The sequence below is a fragment of the Macaca fascicularis genome, chromosome 9 (genome assembly GCF_037993035.2).
Source record: "Macaca fascicularis isolate 582-1 chromosome 9, T2T-MFA8v1.1".
Taxonomy (NCBI): Eukaryota; Metazoa; Chordata; class Mammalia; order Primates; family Cercopithecidae; genus Macaca; species Macaca fascicularis.
The window spans coordinates 57,233,829-57,252,179 of record NC_088383.1 but is presented as its reverse complement, the minus strand read 5'-3'; the positions used below and the strand labels follow the sequence as shown (position 1 = coordinate 57,252,179).

General features: G+C 35.5%; 1 protein-coding gene across 4 annotated transcripts in view; it reads left to right on the top strand.

Moving 5' to 3' along the window:
• The window catches only part of PTPN20 (protein tyrosine phosphatase non-receptor type 20), a 102,523-nt gene extending 85,293 nt beyond the window's left edge, over nt 1-17,230 (top strand). For 2 of the 4 annotated variants that reach the window (XM_045399929.3, XM_045399927.3), the window contains exons 7-9: nt 1,245-1,460; nt 13,471-13,533; nt 14,242-17,230. In XM_045399929.3, coding sequence (XP_045255864.2) covers nt 1,245-1,460; nt 13,471-13,533; nt 14,242-14,307 — 345 coding nt within the window. In that variant the 3' untranslated portion in view covers nt 14,308-17,230. The remainder of the gene's footprint in view (nt 1-1,244; nt 1,461-13,470; nt 13,534-14,241) is intronic. The other 2 variants (XM_065520697.2, XM_065520696.2) reach the window with 1 other exon arrangement.
• Nucleotides 17,231-18,351: the final 1,121 nt, after the last annotated feature.

Below are 18,351 nucleotides of genomic sequence, written 5' to 3'. Positions count from 1 at the left end.
AGTTTGAGTCCAAAAGCAATCTGCTAGTAGAATTCCTTCTTGCTCATGGGAGATCAGTTTTTGTTCTGTTAAGGCCTTCAGCTGATTAGATGAAGCCAACCCATTTTATGGAGAATAACCTGCTTTGCTCAATTAAATTCCAATTTAAATGTTAATCTCACCTAAAAAATACTTTCACAGAGACACAAAATAATATTTGGCCTAGTATCTGGGTACCAGGGCTCAGCCAAGTTGACACATAAAATTAACTATCACAAATTTCAGTAGACACTGTGGATTAGAATAGAGCTCTGAACACTAGCATCTTTATTCAGGAAGCTTAGGAAAAAGAGGTGCATTCAGAAGAAGCAGAGGAGAAGTGAGAAACTCATTTTGAGTTCTTCCATTAGGGTCCCATGTGTGGTAAAATAAGGGCCCCACACTGGGGAAAGGGTCATGATCTCTTTGAATGAGATATAGGTAAATTCAAAGTGCTTTATCTGACAATACTGGGAAGAGTTTCATGACTCCACTTCAAGGGGGCTCAGCACAATAGTGGGACCCACAGTCTACTCTCATGGTCATTGACTACCCTGTCTTCATCGCTGGAAGAGATTGGCGCCTCTCTTGTCAGACACCTGTATGTCTTAATTCAATTTCATATGTCATTTTTAAACTAAAATACATTGCCTTTTGGTCTTATTCCTAACATGACAGTCCATCTCTCACTCTAAGCATTTTGAAATCTTGGTTTTCCTGCAGCCTCACGGTACAGAAGAATGATGCTAGATTAGAATTCAAGACACCTACATTACAGTTCCAGCTCTAAATGTGTGAACCTTCTAACCTAGCATACATCTCTCGTCCCCCTCATCCTTACATTTTCATCTGTAAAATGGAGATAAAATGGTGCCTACCTCACATGATTGATGTGAAGATTGAAGGAGAGAATTCATGTGAAGCCCCTAGCATAGTACCTGCCACATAGCAAGTGCTTAACTTTTGTTACCTGTTAGTACTGGTATTTTTATTGTTGTTCCTGTGCTCTCCTTTGTAAAATGGAGAAAACCTCTATTCCTAGCAACTTCCAGAATTCTTATAAACATCAAAAAGAGGTTTGAGTATTTTTTGAAAGTTCTATATAATACCAAGGTAATACCATGTAGCCATTATTATTATCATTTAAATATTAGAAGTTGGTGTGAGGTCTCTCTAATATAAGAAATCAATAAATATCTTTCTCGCTCTGTTTCTTTCTCTAACAGACAGGAACTAGTCACTCTGTAAAACAGTTGCAGTTCACCAAGTGGCCAGACCATGGCACTCCTGCCTCAGCAGATAGCTTCATAAAATATGTTCGTTATGCAAGGAAGAGCCACCTTACGGGACCCATGGTTGTTCACTGCAGTGCTGGCATAGGCCGGACAGGGGTGTTCCTATGTGTGGATGTCGTGTTCTGTGCCATCGTAAAGAACTGTTCAGTAAGTGTGTGAATCAAGCAGATACCCTGATGCTGTTGGTAAACACACTACGTTTAACAGCCTGATTATTTGGAAGACTAATATTTGGTCTTCAAAAGCAACTTAGTAAATCAAAAGCACATGAGCTTGCGATACCTGATTCTCACTGAACTTGCTGCAGGTTCCTGGGGGTGTTTGTGAAAATTAAAGTATGTAATGTAAATAATGGCTTAGGACAGTGTCTGGAACATAATAGATACACAGAAAATGTGAGTTCCATTTCCTTTTCCTTCCCTGTATCTTACACAGGGTGTTTAGACTTACTAGAGAATGTTGATGGAGTGTGCCTGTTTTTAATGAATATAAGTGACAAGCACATAAGAATGTGAGAAAAAATGTAGACTTCCGAGTGAATGAGGGGTCCCTGTTCGACTGCCTGTTTTGCCACATAGTTTAGATTTTGGTGACTTTGGGTAAATTGCTCAACCTCTCTCAAACCTAGTTTTCTCATTTGCAAAATGAACATAATAATATAATTGAGTTTGAGTCAATAATTCACAATCCTTTACTTTTCTTTTTTAATTTGGAAACAGCTAAGAGATAGACACAGGAACAAGACATGTGATGATTACAATATTTCCTTTATTATTATTTTTATTCTCAAGTTTTATTTGTTAAAATAGATTCCATCTGTGTTGTTTTTCCTTTTATTTTTAGTTGACATGTAATAATTGTACATATTTGTGGGGTAGAGAGAGTGATATTTAGGTATCTGTATACAATGTGTAGTGATCAGATCAAGGTAGTTAATGTATCCATCACCTCAAACATTTATCATTTCTTTGTGTTGTGAACATCAAAAATCTTCTCTCCTAACTTTTTGAATATATACAATAAATTACAGTCAACCATATTTGCCCTACAGTGATGCAGAACACCAGAGCTCATTCCTCCTATCTAGCTGTAATTTTGTATTTGTTAGCCAACCTTACCTTATCATCTTTAATACCCACAGTTCTACTCTCGACTTCCATGAGCTCGATTTTTTAGCTCTCATATATAAATGAGAACATACAGTATTTATCTTTCTGTGCCTGCCTTGTTTTGCTTAATACAATGTTCTCCAGACTTATCCATGTTGCTGCAAATGACAGGATGTCACTCTTTTTTATGGCTGCATGGTGTTCCCTTTTCCAATCCATTAGCATAGGATTTTCACCAGTGTTTCATAGTTTTCCTCATAGAGGTCTTTTACTTTTTTTGGTTAAATTTATCCTAGGGTTTTTTTTTTATAGCTATTGTAAATAAGATCACCTTCTTTATTTTCTTTCAGCTAGTTCGTTATTGGCATCTAGAAATATCACTGATTTTTGTATGTCGACTTTGTATCCTGCAACTTTACTGAATTAGTTCATTAGTTCTAAGTGTTTTGGTAGAGTCATTAGTTTTGGGGGATATGTATGTGTATATATGTGTGTGTGTATATATATATATATGAATATGTGAATATATAGTCATGTCACATGCAAAGAGGGACAATTTAATTTCCTTTTTCCAATTTGGATGCCCCTTCTTTCTTTCTCTTGACTAATTGCAATGGCTAGGATATCCAACATTATGCTGAATAAGAATGGTAAAACTGGGCATTCTTGACTTGTTTTCCAGTTCTTAGAAGAAAGGCTTTGAGCTTTTCCCCATTCAGTATGATGTTAACTGTGTGTTTGTCATATATGGTCTTTATTGTGTTTAGATATGTTCCTTCTATGCCTCATCTGTTGAGAGTTTTTTTTTTTTAATCATGAAAGCATGTTGAATTTTATGAAATGTTTCTTCTACATCTATTAAGATTCTCATATGGTTTTTGTCATTCATTCTGTTGATGTGATGTATCACATTTATTGATTTGCATATGTCAAATTATACTTGCATTCTGGGGATAAATCCCACTTGATCATAGTGCATTATCTTTTTGATGTGCTGTTACATTTGTTTTGCTAGTATTTTGTTGAAGATTTTTTTTTGCATCTATCTTCATCAGGGATATTGGCTTGAACTTTTTTTTCATTGTGTCTCCGCCAGATTTTGGTATCAAGATGATAATGGCTTCATAGAATGAGTTAGGGAGGAATCCCTCCTCCTTGAATTTTTTGGAATCATTTCAGTAGGATTGGTACCAGTTCTTCTTTGTACATGTGGTAGAATTTAGCTATGAATCCATCTGGTCCAGGACTTTTTTTGGTTGGTAGGATTTTTATTACTGATTCACTTTTGGAATTCATTATTGGTCTGTTCAGGTTTTCAATTTCTTCCTGGTTCAATCTTGGGAGGATGTGTGTTTTCAGGAATTTACTCATTTCCTCTAGACTTTCTAATTTTTGTGTGCAGAGATATTTATAATGATCTCTGAGAATCTTTTATATTTCTATGGGATTAGTTGTAATGTCATCTTTGTCATTTCTGATTGTGCTTAGATTTTCTCTTTTTTTGTTGTTTAGCTAGCAGTCTATCAATTTTGTTTATTCTTTCAAAAAACAGACCAGGCATGGTGGCTCATGCCTGTGATCCCAGCACTTTGGGAGACTGAGGCAGATGGATCACCTGAGGTCAGGAGTTCGAGACCAGTCTGACCAATATGGCAAAACCCTGTGTCTACTAAAAATACAAAAATTAGCCAGGTGTGGTGGTGTGCACTTGCAGTCCCAGCTACTTGGGAAGCTGAGACAGGAGAATTGCTTGAACCCAAGAGGTAGAGGTTGCAGTGAGCCGAGATTGTGCCACTGCACTCCAGCCTGGGAGACAGAGCGAGACCCCGTCTCAAAAAAAAAAATAAAATAAAATAAAAATTGTTTTGTTGATCTTTTGTATGCATTTTTGCATCTTAATTTCATTCAGTTCTCCTCTGATTTTGATTATTTGTTTTCTTCTGCTAGTTTGGGATTGATTCATTCTTTTTTCTAGTTTCTCTAGGTGTGACATCAGATTGTTCATTTAAGATCTTCCTAACTTCTTTGATGTAGACATTTAGCACTATAGACTTTACTCCGAGCACTGCTTTAGCTGCATCCCAAAATTTTTTATTTGTTTTGTCTCTGTTTTCATTAATTTCAAAGAATTTTTTTGATTTCTGAATTCATTTGTTTACCCAAAAGTCACTTAGGAGCAAGTTGTTTAATTTCCAAGTAATTGTATAGTTTTGGGAGATCTTCTTGGTAGTAATTTCTATTTTTATTATACTATGGTCTGAGAGTATGCTTGAGATGATTTCAGTGTTTTTAAATTTTTTCAGATTTGCTTTATGGCTGAGCGTATAGTTGTTCTTAGAGTATATTCCATGTACAGATAAGAAGACTGCATATCCTATGGTTTTGGAGTGGACTAGTCTATAGATGTCTATTGAGTCCAATTGGTCAAGTGTTGAATTTAAGTCCAGAATTTCTTTATTAATTTTTTGCTTTGATGATCTCTCTAATCCTGTCAATTGGGTGTTGAAGGCTCCCAATATTATTGTGTGGACTAAGTCTTTTCCTAGGTCCAGAGGAACTTGTTTTAAGAATCTGGGTGCTCCAATGTTAGCTGTGTGTATATTTAAGGTAGTTAAGTCTTCTTTTTGAATTGTTCCCTTTGTCATTGTGTAATGCCCTTCTTTGTCCTTTTAGATCATTGTTGGTTCAAAGTCTGTTTTATCTGACATAAGAATAGTGACCCCTGCTTTCTTTTTGTTTTCCATTTGCATTATAGATCTTTCTCCATCCCTTTACTTTGAACCTATGGGTGTTCTTACATGTGAGATGGGTCTCCTGAAGACAGAAGATGGTTGGGCCTTGTTTTTTAAATCCAATTTGCCATCCTAAGCCTTTTAAGTGGGATATTTAGACCATTTGCCTTCAAGGTTTATATCAATATGTGAGATTTTGATGCTGCCATCATGTTGTTAGCTGGATGCTTTGTAGACGTGATTGTGTATTTGCTTTATAGTATCTGTGGGCCATGTACTTGTGTTTTTGTGGTGCCAGGTACTGCTCTTTCATTTCCACATTTAGCACTTCCTTAAGGGCTTCTTGTAAGACTGGTCTAGTACTCATGAATTTCCTTAACTTTGCTTGTCTGAAAAGGATTTTATTTCTCCTCTGCTTATGAAGCTTAGTTTGGCAGAATATCAAATTATTGTTTGGAGTTTCTTTTATTTAATGATGCCGAAAATAGGTCCACAATTTCTTCTCACTTGTAAGTTTCTGCTGATAGGTCTACTCCTAGCCTGATGGGATTCCTTTTGTAAGTAAACTGACCTTTCTCTCTAGCTGCCTTTAAGATTTTTTCTTTGGCATTGACCTTGGTGAATCTGTTAACTATATGTCCTGAGGATGATTATTTTGTATGGTATCTCGTAGGACTTTGCTGAATTTCTTAAATTTGCCTATTGACTTCTCTAGTGAGACTGGGAAAAGTTTTGTGCACTATATTTTCAAATATGTTTTCCAAGTTGTTTACTCTTCTTCTCTTTCAGAAACGACAGTGAGTCATAGGTTTGGTCTCTTTACACAATCTCTTATTTCTTGGAGGTTTTGTTCATTTTCAATTTTTATTTATTTATTTTTTTTTTGAGACAGAGTCTTTCCTGTCGCCCAGTTTGGAGTGCAGTGGCGTCATCTCAGATCACTACATCCTCCACCTCTCAGGTTCAAGCAATTTTCGTGCCTCAGCCTCCTGAGTAACTGGAGCTACAGGCGCATGCCACCATGCCTTGCTAGTTTTTGTATTTTTAGTAGAGATGGGGTTTCACCGTGTTGGCCAGGCAGGTCTTGAACTCCTGGCCCCAAGTGATCCTCCCGCCTCAGCCTCCCAAAGTGCTGGGGTCATAGGCATGAGCCACCATGCCCAGCCTGAAATTCTTTTTTGTTTATTTTTGTCTGTCTGAATTGATTTGAAGGACCAATCTTTGAGCTCTGAGATTCTTTCCTCATCTTGGTCTATTCTGTTCTTAATGCTTCCAACTGTATTATGAAATTTCTGTAGTGAATTTTTCAGTTCCAGAAGGTCAGTTTGTTTGTTTCTTAAAATGGCTTTGTCAGCTTTTTAACTCTTGGATCATTTTACCGAATTCCTTGGATTAGGTTTCAGCTGTCTCCTGAATCTTATTAAGCTTCCTTACCACCCAGATTCTGAGTTCTTTGTTTGTCATTTCAACCATCTCAATATAGTTAAGAACAATTTCTAGCGAGCTAGTACAATTATTTGGAGATAAGGAGGCACTGACTTTTTGAATTGCCAAAGTTCTTGCACTAAATCTTTCTCTTCTGAGAGGGCAGGTGTTCTTTTATCATGTTGAATTTGTTATCATTTTGATGAGGCTTTTGTTTTTATATTCTTTATATCACTTGAGGATTTGACTGTAGCGTAAGCTGAGTATAGTCAATTGGCTTTATTTCTGAGTGCTTTCAGAGGGCCAACGCTCTGTATGGAATATTTACTAATACTTGTAGCTAGATTCTCGCACTGGGTTTCACAGGCAGTGTATACTGGAAGTTTTGGATGTTGTAATTTAGGCTTCAATCCAGTAGATGGTGCTTGAGAGTAATGATCGGCAAATAGACTCTTAGCCACACAACTCTTTTATATTTCAGCGTATTTGCAGCAGTGGGGGTAGGAAGAGGTAGCGATGATCCCCTGCCAGGTCCATTTCCAGGCCTTAGGGGAGCCCCCTCCAGTCACTGGCACCATGCCCACATCTCTTTAACCCCAAGGGGGACCCTGGCAGCCTGTGCTCTCTCCGCCCTTGGGGCAGCCTGAGCCAAAGATTAGGTCACCAAAAGATCCACAGCACGCTGGAGGCCTACTGGTCCTCTGTGCTTGGGAGTCAGAGGTAATTGTGTCTACAGATGGTTTGTTGATGCAGTAGGTCAAGGGTGTGAGATCTCCAGGCAGGGCGGTGTTGCTGTGGGTGTACAGCTGATGTGGCACCCATAGCCTAGGGTTTTCTGCCCAGCAGACATCTGTGGGGACTTCCCAGTTCTTTTTGCCTTGACTGGTTCTCAAGAAGCTATTCTAAAGAAGTGGCACCTTATCTTAGATCACAAAGTAAAGAATAGAAACAAACAAAGAAAAAATTTTTTTAAAATTCTCTATGCTTTAACTCCATCCCAACCACATTTCAACTGCTTATTATCTAAATTTATGTATTTTTATATTACCTTTCTCTTAACAGGTTGCTATAGCTATTATGGCTTTTTATGAATTCGTCTTTCAGCTTCATACCAGAGTTAGGCATGGATTGCACACCATCATTACAGTAATAGAGTATTCTGGCTTTGTCCATGTTGTTAATGTTACCAGTGGATTTTATGCCTTGAAAAGTTTTCTTTTTGAATGTGTATGTGGTTTTTTTTGTATTTTTTTTTTTTTATTTTCCTTCTGAAGAACTTGCTTTAGCATTTCTTGTAAGTCAGGTCTGGTGGTGGTGAATCCTCAGATTTTGTTTATCTGAAAAATACTTTATCACTCTTTCATATTTGAAAGTACCTTTGCTGAATACAGTATTCTTGGATAACAGGTTTTTTTGTTTTTCTTTCAACGCTTTGAAAATTTATACCACTTTCTCCTGGCCTATATGATTTCTGTTGAGAGTCAATTGTCAGATGAATTGGAACTCTTTTATATGTTAATTGCTTCTTTTCTCCTGCTACTTTTTAGGATCCAGTCTTTATCCTTGAGCTTTGAGAGTTTATTATTATATACTTTGGTGTGGCCTTATTCGGGTTGAATCTGTTTGGTGTTCTCTGACACTCTTATACCTGAATATTTATATCTGTTGCATTTTGGAAAGTTTTGTTATTATTTCTTTGAATAAGCTTTCTACCCCTTGCTCTCGTTCGATTCCCTCTTGAACACCAGTAATTTTTGGATTTGGTCTTTTGAGGTAATTGTCTATATCTGGTGATGATCTTTATTCTTTTTTATTCCTTTTTCACCTATGACCGTATTTTCAAATAGCCTGTTTTCAAGCTCACTGATTCGTTCCTCTGCGTAATTCATTCTATTATTGTGAGGCTGTAATGAATTTTTCAGTTCAGCTAATATATTTCTGAGCTCCAAGATTTCTATTTGATTTTTAAATTATTTCAATCTCTTTGTTAAATTTGTCTAATAAAGTTTTGAATTGGTTTTCTGTTACCTTGGAGATTTCTGAATTTCCTCAAAGCTATTAATACTAGTTTGAATTCTTGATCAAGGAGCTCTCATATGGCCATCTCATTAGGGTCAGTCACTTGTTCCTGCTTTATCCATTTGGGGAGGTCATGATTTTCTGTTGGCTGCAGTTTCTTGTGGATGTGCAAGAAGTATATATCTTGTATTGATGTCTTTGAATGAAGGATTAGTTATTTATCCTGGTGTTCTCTGTCTGGCTTATTTTTGTTTTTTATTGAATATATTTGCTTATAGATTCTTTGTAATTTACCTGTGGAATTTTTTTTGTGTGTGGGTGGGGGGGGGTGTGGGGTGCTAAGTTGCTGCCTTTTTTTGGCACTAGATGTCACCTTACGACCAAGTTTACCTTGGCTCCAGTAAACAGTAAGAGAACTGCTCATCCCAATTAGGCAAAGTCTCAAAGGGGATATCATGGCAGTGTGGGAAAGGTGGCTTGAGATCCATGCCCAGGGGTCCTGTGCAACATACCTTCTGCAATGTGGTGCTACTAAGCAACCACTCTGGTTTGGCATCTCCAAGCTGAGTTACAGACCAGAGTTTCAAGGGCAGGGGGTGGTAGTCCCACCTCACCTGTTTGTCTCTGACTGTTCTCAGGATATTTCTTTCTTCAGGCACGTGTAGTGCTTCCTGTGAGTTGAGGTAAGGACAGGTTTCCTGCCAGGTAACCCAGATGGTGGGAAACCTGGCTGTCACCTTTTCTAGTATAGAAATCATGAATCAGGTGGAGATTTTTTGCACACTTGGTGCTGGGCAAGTTGGAGGAATGGGCATTGCAGATGTGGAAACCCAATTCTCTTACTGCCTACTTAGACTTTTTCCCCCATCTCTGTGGATCCAGGAACTGTCTTCTCCTCATACTTGATTTCTGGGATATTGTTGTTGATAATTTAAGTGCTGTATATTTGGTTTTGGTTTTCTTTGTAAAGAAGTGAAGCCAGCTTGCTTCTACACTATTATTTTGGAACCGGAAGTCCTCTCTTGTCTTTTTAATCTAATTCTCTTTAAGACAATTATTTTATCTTTGAATTAATTAATTTTTATGTAAATTACAATTAAGTCTTAATGGTTCCTTTGCTTTGTTAACCAATACATCTTTGCAAATAACACAAGTGTAGTTTTAGAGCTTCACAATCAATAATGACTACAAAACTCAATATATGAGGAATCATAACTCCAGGTGAAAATTATATAACTCTTGGTCTTCATTTCATTGCAGTCACTTCCGTCTTCATTATTTGGTTAACCACTACAGCCACATTCGGAAAGCTGTGTCTTTTCTAACTAAACAGTCCAGTGATGCTTGTTTTGTAGTCAGTAAGTTGATTACAAATTAGTAATTCTAATGTGTTTCCATAATTTCCCTAATCTTAAATTATAATTTTTTTAAAAATAAGCTTTTAAAGAAGTAATAGTTTTTAATTCTGATGAGATTGTATTTTATTAGTATTTCCTTTTATGGATCCTGTTTTGATATCAAGTCTAACAGCCCATCACTTAGCTGAGGGCCTGAATAATTTTTTGTGTTCTTTTATGAAAATTCTGTAAGTTCATATTTGACATTTAAGTCCTTAGTCCATTTTGAGTTAATAAATTACGAAATTTAGGTGAAGATTCATTTTTTGGTCTATTGATGGCTAGTTGTTTCAATATCATTTATTGAAAATTCTATTATTCCTCCATTTAATTATTGTTGTACCTTTGTCAAAAATCATTGGGCATATTTGTATGGTCCTATTTCTAGTTCTGTATTCTGTTCTATTGATCAGTGTGTCTATCCTTCTGCCAGTACCACCCTTTGGATTATTGTAGTGATATAGTGAGCTTTAACATCAGATAGAATGATTTCTGCCACTTTATTCTTCTTTTTCAAAATTCTTTGAGCTATCCTAGGGGGTCTTTGCCTTCCCTAATAAATTTTAGAATTAGTTTGACTACATCTACAAAAAAAACTTGCTGGGATTTGGATGGAAATTGCTTTAAATCTGTAGATTAGTTGGAGAGAGCTGACATCTTTACTATATTGAATCTTCAAGTCCATGAACATAAGTATCTCTATTTATTTAGGTTTTCTTTGAATTCTTTCATCAGCATTTTGTCATTTTCAGTGTGTAGATCTTGTATATGTTTTGTTAAATTTACCCTATTCATTCTCTTTGGAGCAATTGTAAATGGTATTGTGTTTGAACTTTCAGTTTCCACATATTCATTGTTAGTATGTAGAAATTCAATTGATTTTCATTTGTTGATCTTGTTCGCTGTGATCTTGTTGAACTTACTTATTCTTAGAGGTTTTGTAGGTTTTTTTTAAGATTCTTTGGTATGTTCTACATAAACAGTCATGCTATGTGCATATAGATTTGTCTCTTCCTTTTTGATCTGTATACATCCTACTTATTTTCTGGTCTTATTGCTGTACTAAAATGTCAAGTGCTACATTGAATAAGAGTGGTGAGAGCAGGCATTGTTGCCATCACTGATCTTAGAGGGAAAGCAAACTAAAATTTTATTTTCTGTGAAACACCCAATGAAGAGGTTTAAAAAAAAAGCTAGAGAATAACTATATGCAGGGCACATATCCAACAAAGGCCTTGGATCTAGAATTTATAAGGAACCCTCAAAAATCAATAGTTAAAAAAAAAAGAAAAACAGAAATGGGTAAAAGACATGAACAGACAATTTACCAAAGAGAATATACAAATGACAAGCATGTGAAAAGACGCTCAGCTTCATTAGCCCTTGGGGAAATGCTAATTAAAACCAGGATGGAGTAGCATTACACACCTATTAGAAAAGCTTATGTAAAAATAGTGACAGCATCCCATGCTGATGAAGATTTGGAGAAATGCTGGTGAGGATTTGGAGAATTTGAAGATTTGGAGAAACTGTATTGCTCATGTATTACCCATATGTATGAGACATTGGGAATGTAGACTGGTACCAGCCACTGTGGAAAACAATTGAGCAGTTTCTTGGGGAAAGAAACTGACTAAACTAAAGTTGACATATAACCCAGCAATAGCACTCTTGGGGCATTTATCCCAGAGAAATCAAAATTTATGTTCACACAGAAAGCTGTATGTAAGTGTTCATAGCAGATTATATTCACAATAGCCAAAAACTGGAACAACCCAGATGTTCTTCAACCAATTGATGGTTAAAGTGGCACACATCCACATCATGGAATATTATTTAGCAATAAAAAGAAGCAAACTATTGTTACACCAACAACTTGGATGGATCTCCAAGTTATTCTGGGTGGGAAAAAGGCAAATCACAAAAGGTTAGATATTGTGTGATTTTATTCATATAATGAATTTTGCTATTTCTTCTTGAAATAGCAAAAGCATAGAGAAGGAAAACAGATTACTGTTTGCCAAGGGTTAGAGACTGAGGTGGTTGAGTGTGACTCTATAGGGATAGCAGGAGGAAGACTTGTGGTGGAACAGCTCTGTATCTGGACTTTGGTTAGAGTTTCATGAATCTTCACATATACAATTGCATGGAGCTGTGTGTGCACACATGCACACATACTGACGTTCACATGCTCACTAACAGTTGCATGTAAAACTGGTGAAATCTGAATTAAGCTTTGTGGATTGTCCCAATGTCAGTTTCTTTCCTGGTTTTAATATTATATCTGGTTAAACAAGATGATAGCATCTGGGAAACTGCGTGAAAGATACACAGGGCCACCCTGTACAACTTCCTGTATGTCTATATTATAAAATAAAAGGCAGACATGGTGGCTCACGCCTATAATCCCAGCACCTTAGGAGGCCAAGGCTGAGGATCACTTTAGGCCAGGAGTCTGAAACCAGCCTGGGCAACATAGTGAGACCCCAATCTCTACAAAAATAAAAATAAAAAAGTTAGCTGGGCATGGTGGCACGCACCTATAGTTCTTGCTACTCAGGAAGTTGAGGAGGGAGGATTGTAGTTTGAGATTGCAATGAGATATGACGACACCGCTGCATTCCATCAGCCGAGACTACAGAGCAAGACCCTGTCTCTAAAAAACAAAAAGTTTTTAAAAAAGGGTTAATTAAAATTTTTAATTATAAAGATGACAAGCTATGAAAATAAAGGAATGCTTATTGTTTTCTATTTTTATATGCTTTGGGGTTACAGTTGACAAAACTTACATGTGTCCACAATGTCTTGCTGAAACGACTAATACTCAGCTTGTACCATATGTGACTCTCCAGGCAAGTTCAGCAACACCTGAGCGGGTCTATATCCTGTTCAGCTGAGCACACTTCTCAGTGCCGTGCCAGTGTCAAATTGCCATAAGAGTTTCTGGGCACTTACTCCCAGTTTCTCGACTTATTGTGGACCAGCAACAGACCTTTGTAGGCCTGCACCAACTCAATGACCACATCCAGCTGTACTGGTGTCCACACGCAGTCTAGAATCTAGTGTTGGGTCGACTGTTGCTCCAGGTCTCCGTGTGAGTTGACAGAGATCTTCATATAAGAAACAGATATGCTATTGTTGGGGCCAGAGAAAGTCTTCTGTTCCTTTCCAGAATTACAGTGCTGCTTTAAGTTCTGCCTCTGGATAACAAACGGGGACACACAAGGACAAATTTATTACTTATTTTGGAGAGCATTTCTTATTATGAATGATTGCTTCCTGCTTTCTCCTGAAAACCTATTAAAATAAGTCTTCCTTATCCATTGGGTAAGTCAAAAATAGTACATTTTCTTGTGAGTGAAAACGAAATCTTTCTGGTTAAATCTTGACATCTCTTTTACTCTTTGTTGCAATCTGTGAATTTGTGTTTTTCGCCCTACGTGGATCATACAAAATTACTGTCATCTTATTACAGTTCAACATCATGGATATAGTGGCCCAAATGAGAGAACAACGTTCTGGTATGATTCAAACAAAGGTAAGCTTTCACCACATACATAATAATAAGATTAATGAATATAAAGATTAACATTGTCTAACACTTTACCACTTATAAAGTTCTTTTACTGACATAATCTCATTGAATTCCTACTGTTTGAGGTAGACATTAGTTTTGCTCTGGTGCTCTGGTATTCCTGACCAAGTACTTTAAATTCAGAGCAGTAAAGCCTGCTTCACGGGGTCACTCAGATAGAAGGGGAGGAGCCAAGCCTGAAGTTGAGGTCTCCTCATGTCCAAACACATGCCTTGTCCATAATGCCGTACTATGTAAGTAACATCTAAAGTTATTTTTAAAACATTTCTGCATAGCAGTTTGAGATATTTACTTGCCACTAACCTGTCAAAGTTATTGAGATGTCACAAAAAGACATTATTTATGTCACAGATTAGTTAGTAGTCATTGGGAGAGTAGATTAATAGAGTATGGATAATGATAAAAAAAAAAAAAACAGTTATGTTAAGCCTTAAGGTAACTAGTTCTAGGCCAAGGACTATATTTTGATCATTTATCTTCCTCATAGTTTTAAAAATGTATTCACATAAAGTTCTTAAGTGTTTATAGTTCAATGTTTGCTCTTTTTAGGAACTTTCCAGTGTGACTGAAAATTACAAATGTGTTTTCTGAAAGTGGGTTCAGATATTCAATTACTTAACATTCTGTTGTTTTTTATATATATGTATATAGGAGCAGTATCACTTTTGTTACGATATTGTGCTTAAAGTTCTTCGGAAACTTCTGACTTTGGATTAAGAAAGACTTCTGTTGCCTCTCACTTGAAATTACCAAGTGGCTTTGAGCCTCCTCCTAAAGAACACGTTCGCACTGTGCTGAAGGGCTTTGCTATGCATACAGTCTGCTTTCTTGGTTTATCGATTTATTTTCTTTCTAAAAGCTCCCTGAACGGCAGCATCATTTGGCTTGGGGTGAACAGTGTTTACTCATTGATCTTGCTAGACAATATCAAAATACCTTCCCACATTTTCCAGTGAAACAGATGTTACATAAAACAGTTGCAGCTTGGCTATTTGGTTGAAGGGATTACAGAGCCCAATAAAGGATTTAAACTATATTCATTAAGATTTTATTTGGAAGGGTGGCTGGAGAGAGTTGAGGATTTCCAGGACTTTATAAGCTCTTATTCTGGGAGAACATAAGGCCAATAAACTACAGGATCACATCATGACCTCTTCCAGGCATTTTTAAGACAGATATCTATTCATGTTCTTTAGCTAGAGCCTGTACCTAACTAGCATTTGAATAACCTAGTTTAAAAAGAGTTCAGTTAGGGTGGACTAACTTTGGACACAAATTGGCTTCTATTTCCTACATTTTCACACTGCTGCCTTCCTACAGCAGCTAGACAAGGACCTGTTGGTCTGGGAAGGATTTCACGGATGGGGAGAGCTCCTCTTGGTGAACAGTCCAAAACTAAAATAGATGTTTATATAGAAAGTCCAAGAGGAGATTTTTGCCAGGCCTGAGTTCTTTCCTATCCCACCCTAAACCTTAACATATTACTTAGTCTGCTTTGTTAAAAGCAAGTATTACATTTAACTTGCCTCTTACTCTTTGCCCTTTAGCTAACTCATAAAGTTTGATATAGGCATTATTATATAATTCTGAGTCATTCATGGTATCTCTTATGTTTGATGTATTTTTCAAACTAAGATCTATGATAGTTCTTTTTCCAGAGTTCCATTAAATCATTTATTTCCATTACTTTCTCACCTCTGTTGAAACATTTAGAAACTGGATTTGGGAACCAGAGTTTGGAAAACCAGATTCATAGTCATGAAAATGGAAACTTGTATATTCTGTTTTTGAAAAGATGGGGCCATTATTACATTAATTTTATTATAGGACTTTGCCTCGTACAATTAATAGTGATATTTTGGGCAAGGAGTTTTGGTGACCAGTTATACCTAATTATAAGCTATAAAACAACAGATATGAGTGTTTATACAGTTTAACTCAGTGGAGATCAGAATATTCTATTTATTGAGAAAATGTTTAATGTCAATCTATAAATCTTGAATTTCTAAGAGGCGTACTTTCTTATTTTGGCTGAATGAGTATATTTGAATTGATTGAATAATTGATAATTCTCATTTTAAATATAATTATATGCCAAAAATATATTTGATGTTAAATCAAATAGATGATTCTGTTTACATTGTTCATATGAATAATAGTCTGTGTTAATTTCATTTTGATAATTGACCCTTAATATTTGTATCTCTAATTTTATTTTCTCTCTGTTACTGTAAAATAATAACTATAATGTATAACAATTTTCTTCAGAAGAATTCTATGCTATTATTAAAATAAAATATTTACTATGTATTGCCTGAAGTATTTTTATCTGGGCCTTGAAATAGTCTTGTAAAGAAAAATTCCACAATGCTTAATGTTAAACATGTCTCTCCTTTAATGTATGCCTCGTATTTTTACAGCTGGACTACTTTTTAGTTTTCCAAGGAAATTAAAGGAGTGAATATGGAAATACTAATTGCATTTGTTTTCCCTTCATTCTTGGAAGGTGAATGCCAAAGTGAAAACTTTTGCCTTATTGAAATAATTTTATATCAGTAATGAATCAATTTCTGCCTGCAATATGAATATGAAACTCTCATTGACACCTTTGTGAGTATATGAATGCTAATTTAAAGGAAGTTTTAAAATATTTAAATATAAGCATATATACATTTATTAACTTTCAACTTTAAATACGTATTTTTAAAGTTGTATGTTCTTGAGGCTTACATGTTAGACCAAAGCTTTTCAGAAATAAACATCATAGATTTTTTTCTTCCATATTAGAGTTAGTAATTTATCTTCCTTTGGACCTTTTACCCCCAATCTCCTTAGAACGTTATTGAATTTTCAGCTAAGTTTACTTTTAGCTCTCAAAAGTTATTTTAGTGATTTATTTTTATTGAAAAACCTCAAAGGAAAACACCTTTAAAAAGTCTAAAGCAAAAAACTTTTATTTCCTACTTAATTTTTTTCTAATTCCTGGAAAGAATTCATTTTCTTCTATGTTGTCTTGAGGTTCATGTAATTGAACAAAAAGATTCAGAAGGTCTCTATTAAGTAAAAACAAGTCATCGGTATTCAATGGGGGTGATGAATTGCTCACTGGAACACTCATTTGTCTACAGCCACAATCAAAAACTGGTAATTACTTCATAATTAAACAATTTGAATCAGAAGGGATCTTAAAAGATTGAATACAAGCATCGTATTTGATATTTGAACGTGATAAAGAACAATTTTTAGAAACCAACAGCAACATCAAATTTGTAGGTGAAAAAATAGAGCCCCCCTATTAACAAAACAATACCTCCTGTTAGCACAGTAGCTGAGTATTGCTCCAGAGTTATCTAGCCGATGCAGTAAGACTACAAAAGTGGAATAATTGCTGTAAATATTGGAAAACTAGAACAAAATGATCTTTTGTTTGTATGTTGTTCACATAGAGATAAGAGACTCAACTCAAAAATAGTATTAGCAAACTTATGAAGTTAAGATACAAGATGACTATGTAAAAATTAATCTTTCTCTACATCTATTAGTCTGTCTCTTCATCTACAGCTAGCAAACTGTGGCCCACAGGCCGTATCTGACTTCTTGCCTTTTTTTGTAAATAAAGCTTTATGCCCATTTGTTTACATATTGTCTATGGCTGCTTTTGTATTATGGCAATGGCTGAATGAATAGTATCAGCAGACATCACATGTCTTATAAAGCCTACAATTTTTACCACCTGGCCCTTTAAAGAAAACGTTTGCCAGCCCCTGTCCTGTATCTTCAACAGGAAAAATATCTCTGTGCAACAGGCATATATAAAATGTATATTTTATAAAATATATGAAATACTTAAGATTAAACTTAACAAGAATGTGACCAGATGATGCTTACATTCTAAATGAACAGTAGATGTATGAAAAGAACCAAGATATTTTTGAGAAAGAAAAATTAACTGGAGGAAAGGGAAAAGGCTTGCCTTAGCAATAGTCAAAGTATTATCTAAAGTCACAGTAATGAAAACAATCTGATTCTGGCACATGGATATATAGATAGATAAATGGAACAAAATAGAGTTGAGCATTACAGACTCATTTATATTTGTGAATTTATGCTATGGATAGCATTTCAAATACAGAGCTTCAAATACATGAAACAAAAATTGATAGATAAGGTGAAACTGGAAAAATAGGCAAATCCATAATTAGAGTTTGAGATTTCAGCATTTGTCTCTAAGTAATTGATAGAACAAGTAAACAGAAAATAATATATAAAAGATTTGAATAACCCTTCCAACCTGCTTTACCTAACAGATATTATAGAACCCTAAACTACAGCAGAATACACATTCTTTTCAAGTGGACATAGAACATTCACCAAAAAACACTATATTTTGGGTCATAGTCTCACTATATTTCAGAAGAATGTAACTATATAAAGTATGCATATAGAATTAACTAGAAATCAATAATGTAAAGATATTTTTTAAATTCCAAAATATATGGAAATTAAACAGCATATTTCTAAATAATATATGAGTCAGAGAAAAAATTAGAAGTTACAAAATATTTGGAACTGAACGAAAATAAAAATGCAACAAAACTTGTAAGATTCATTGACAAAATGTGGGGAGAAAGTCATGCACTTGTTTGATTCATGCTGAATTTGTTATACCTATGCAAGTGTCTCTACAAGTTTCATGTTAAAAAAGATTCCTGAGCTGAAAACTCAGATATGGAGAAATGCTTGCCTTGAAAGTGATGTTTG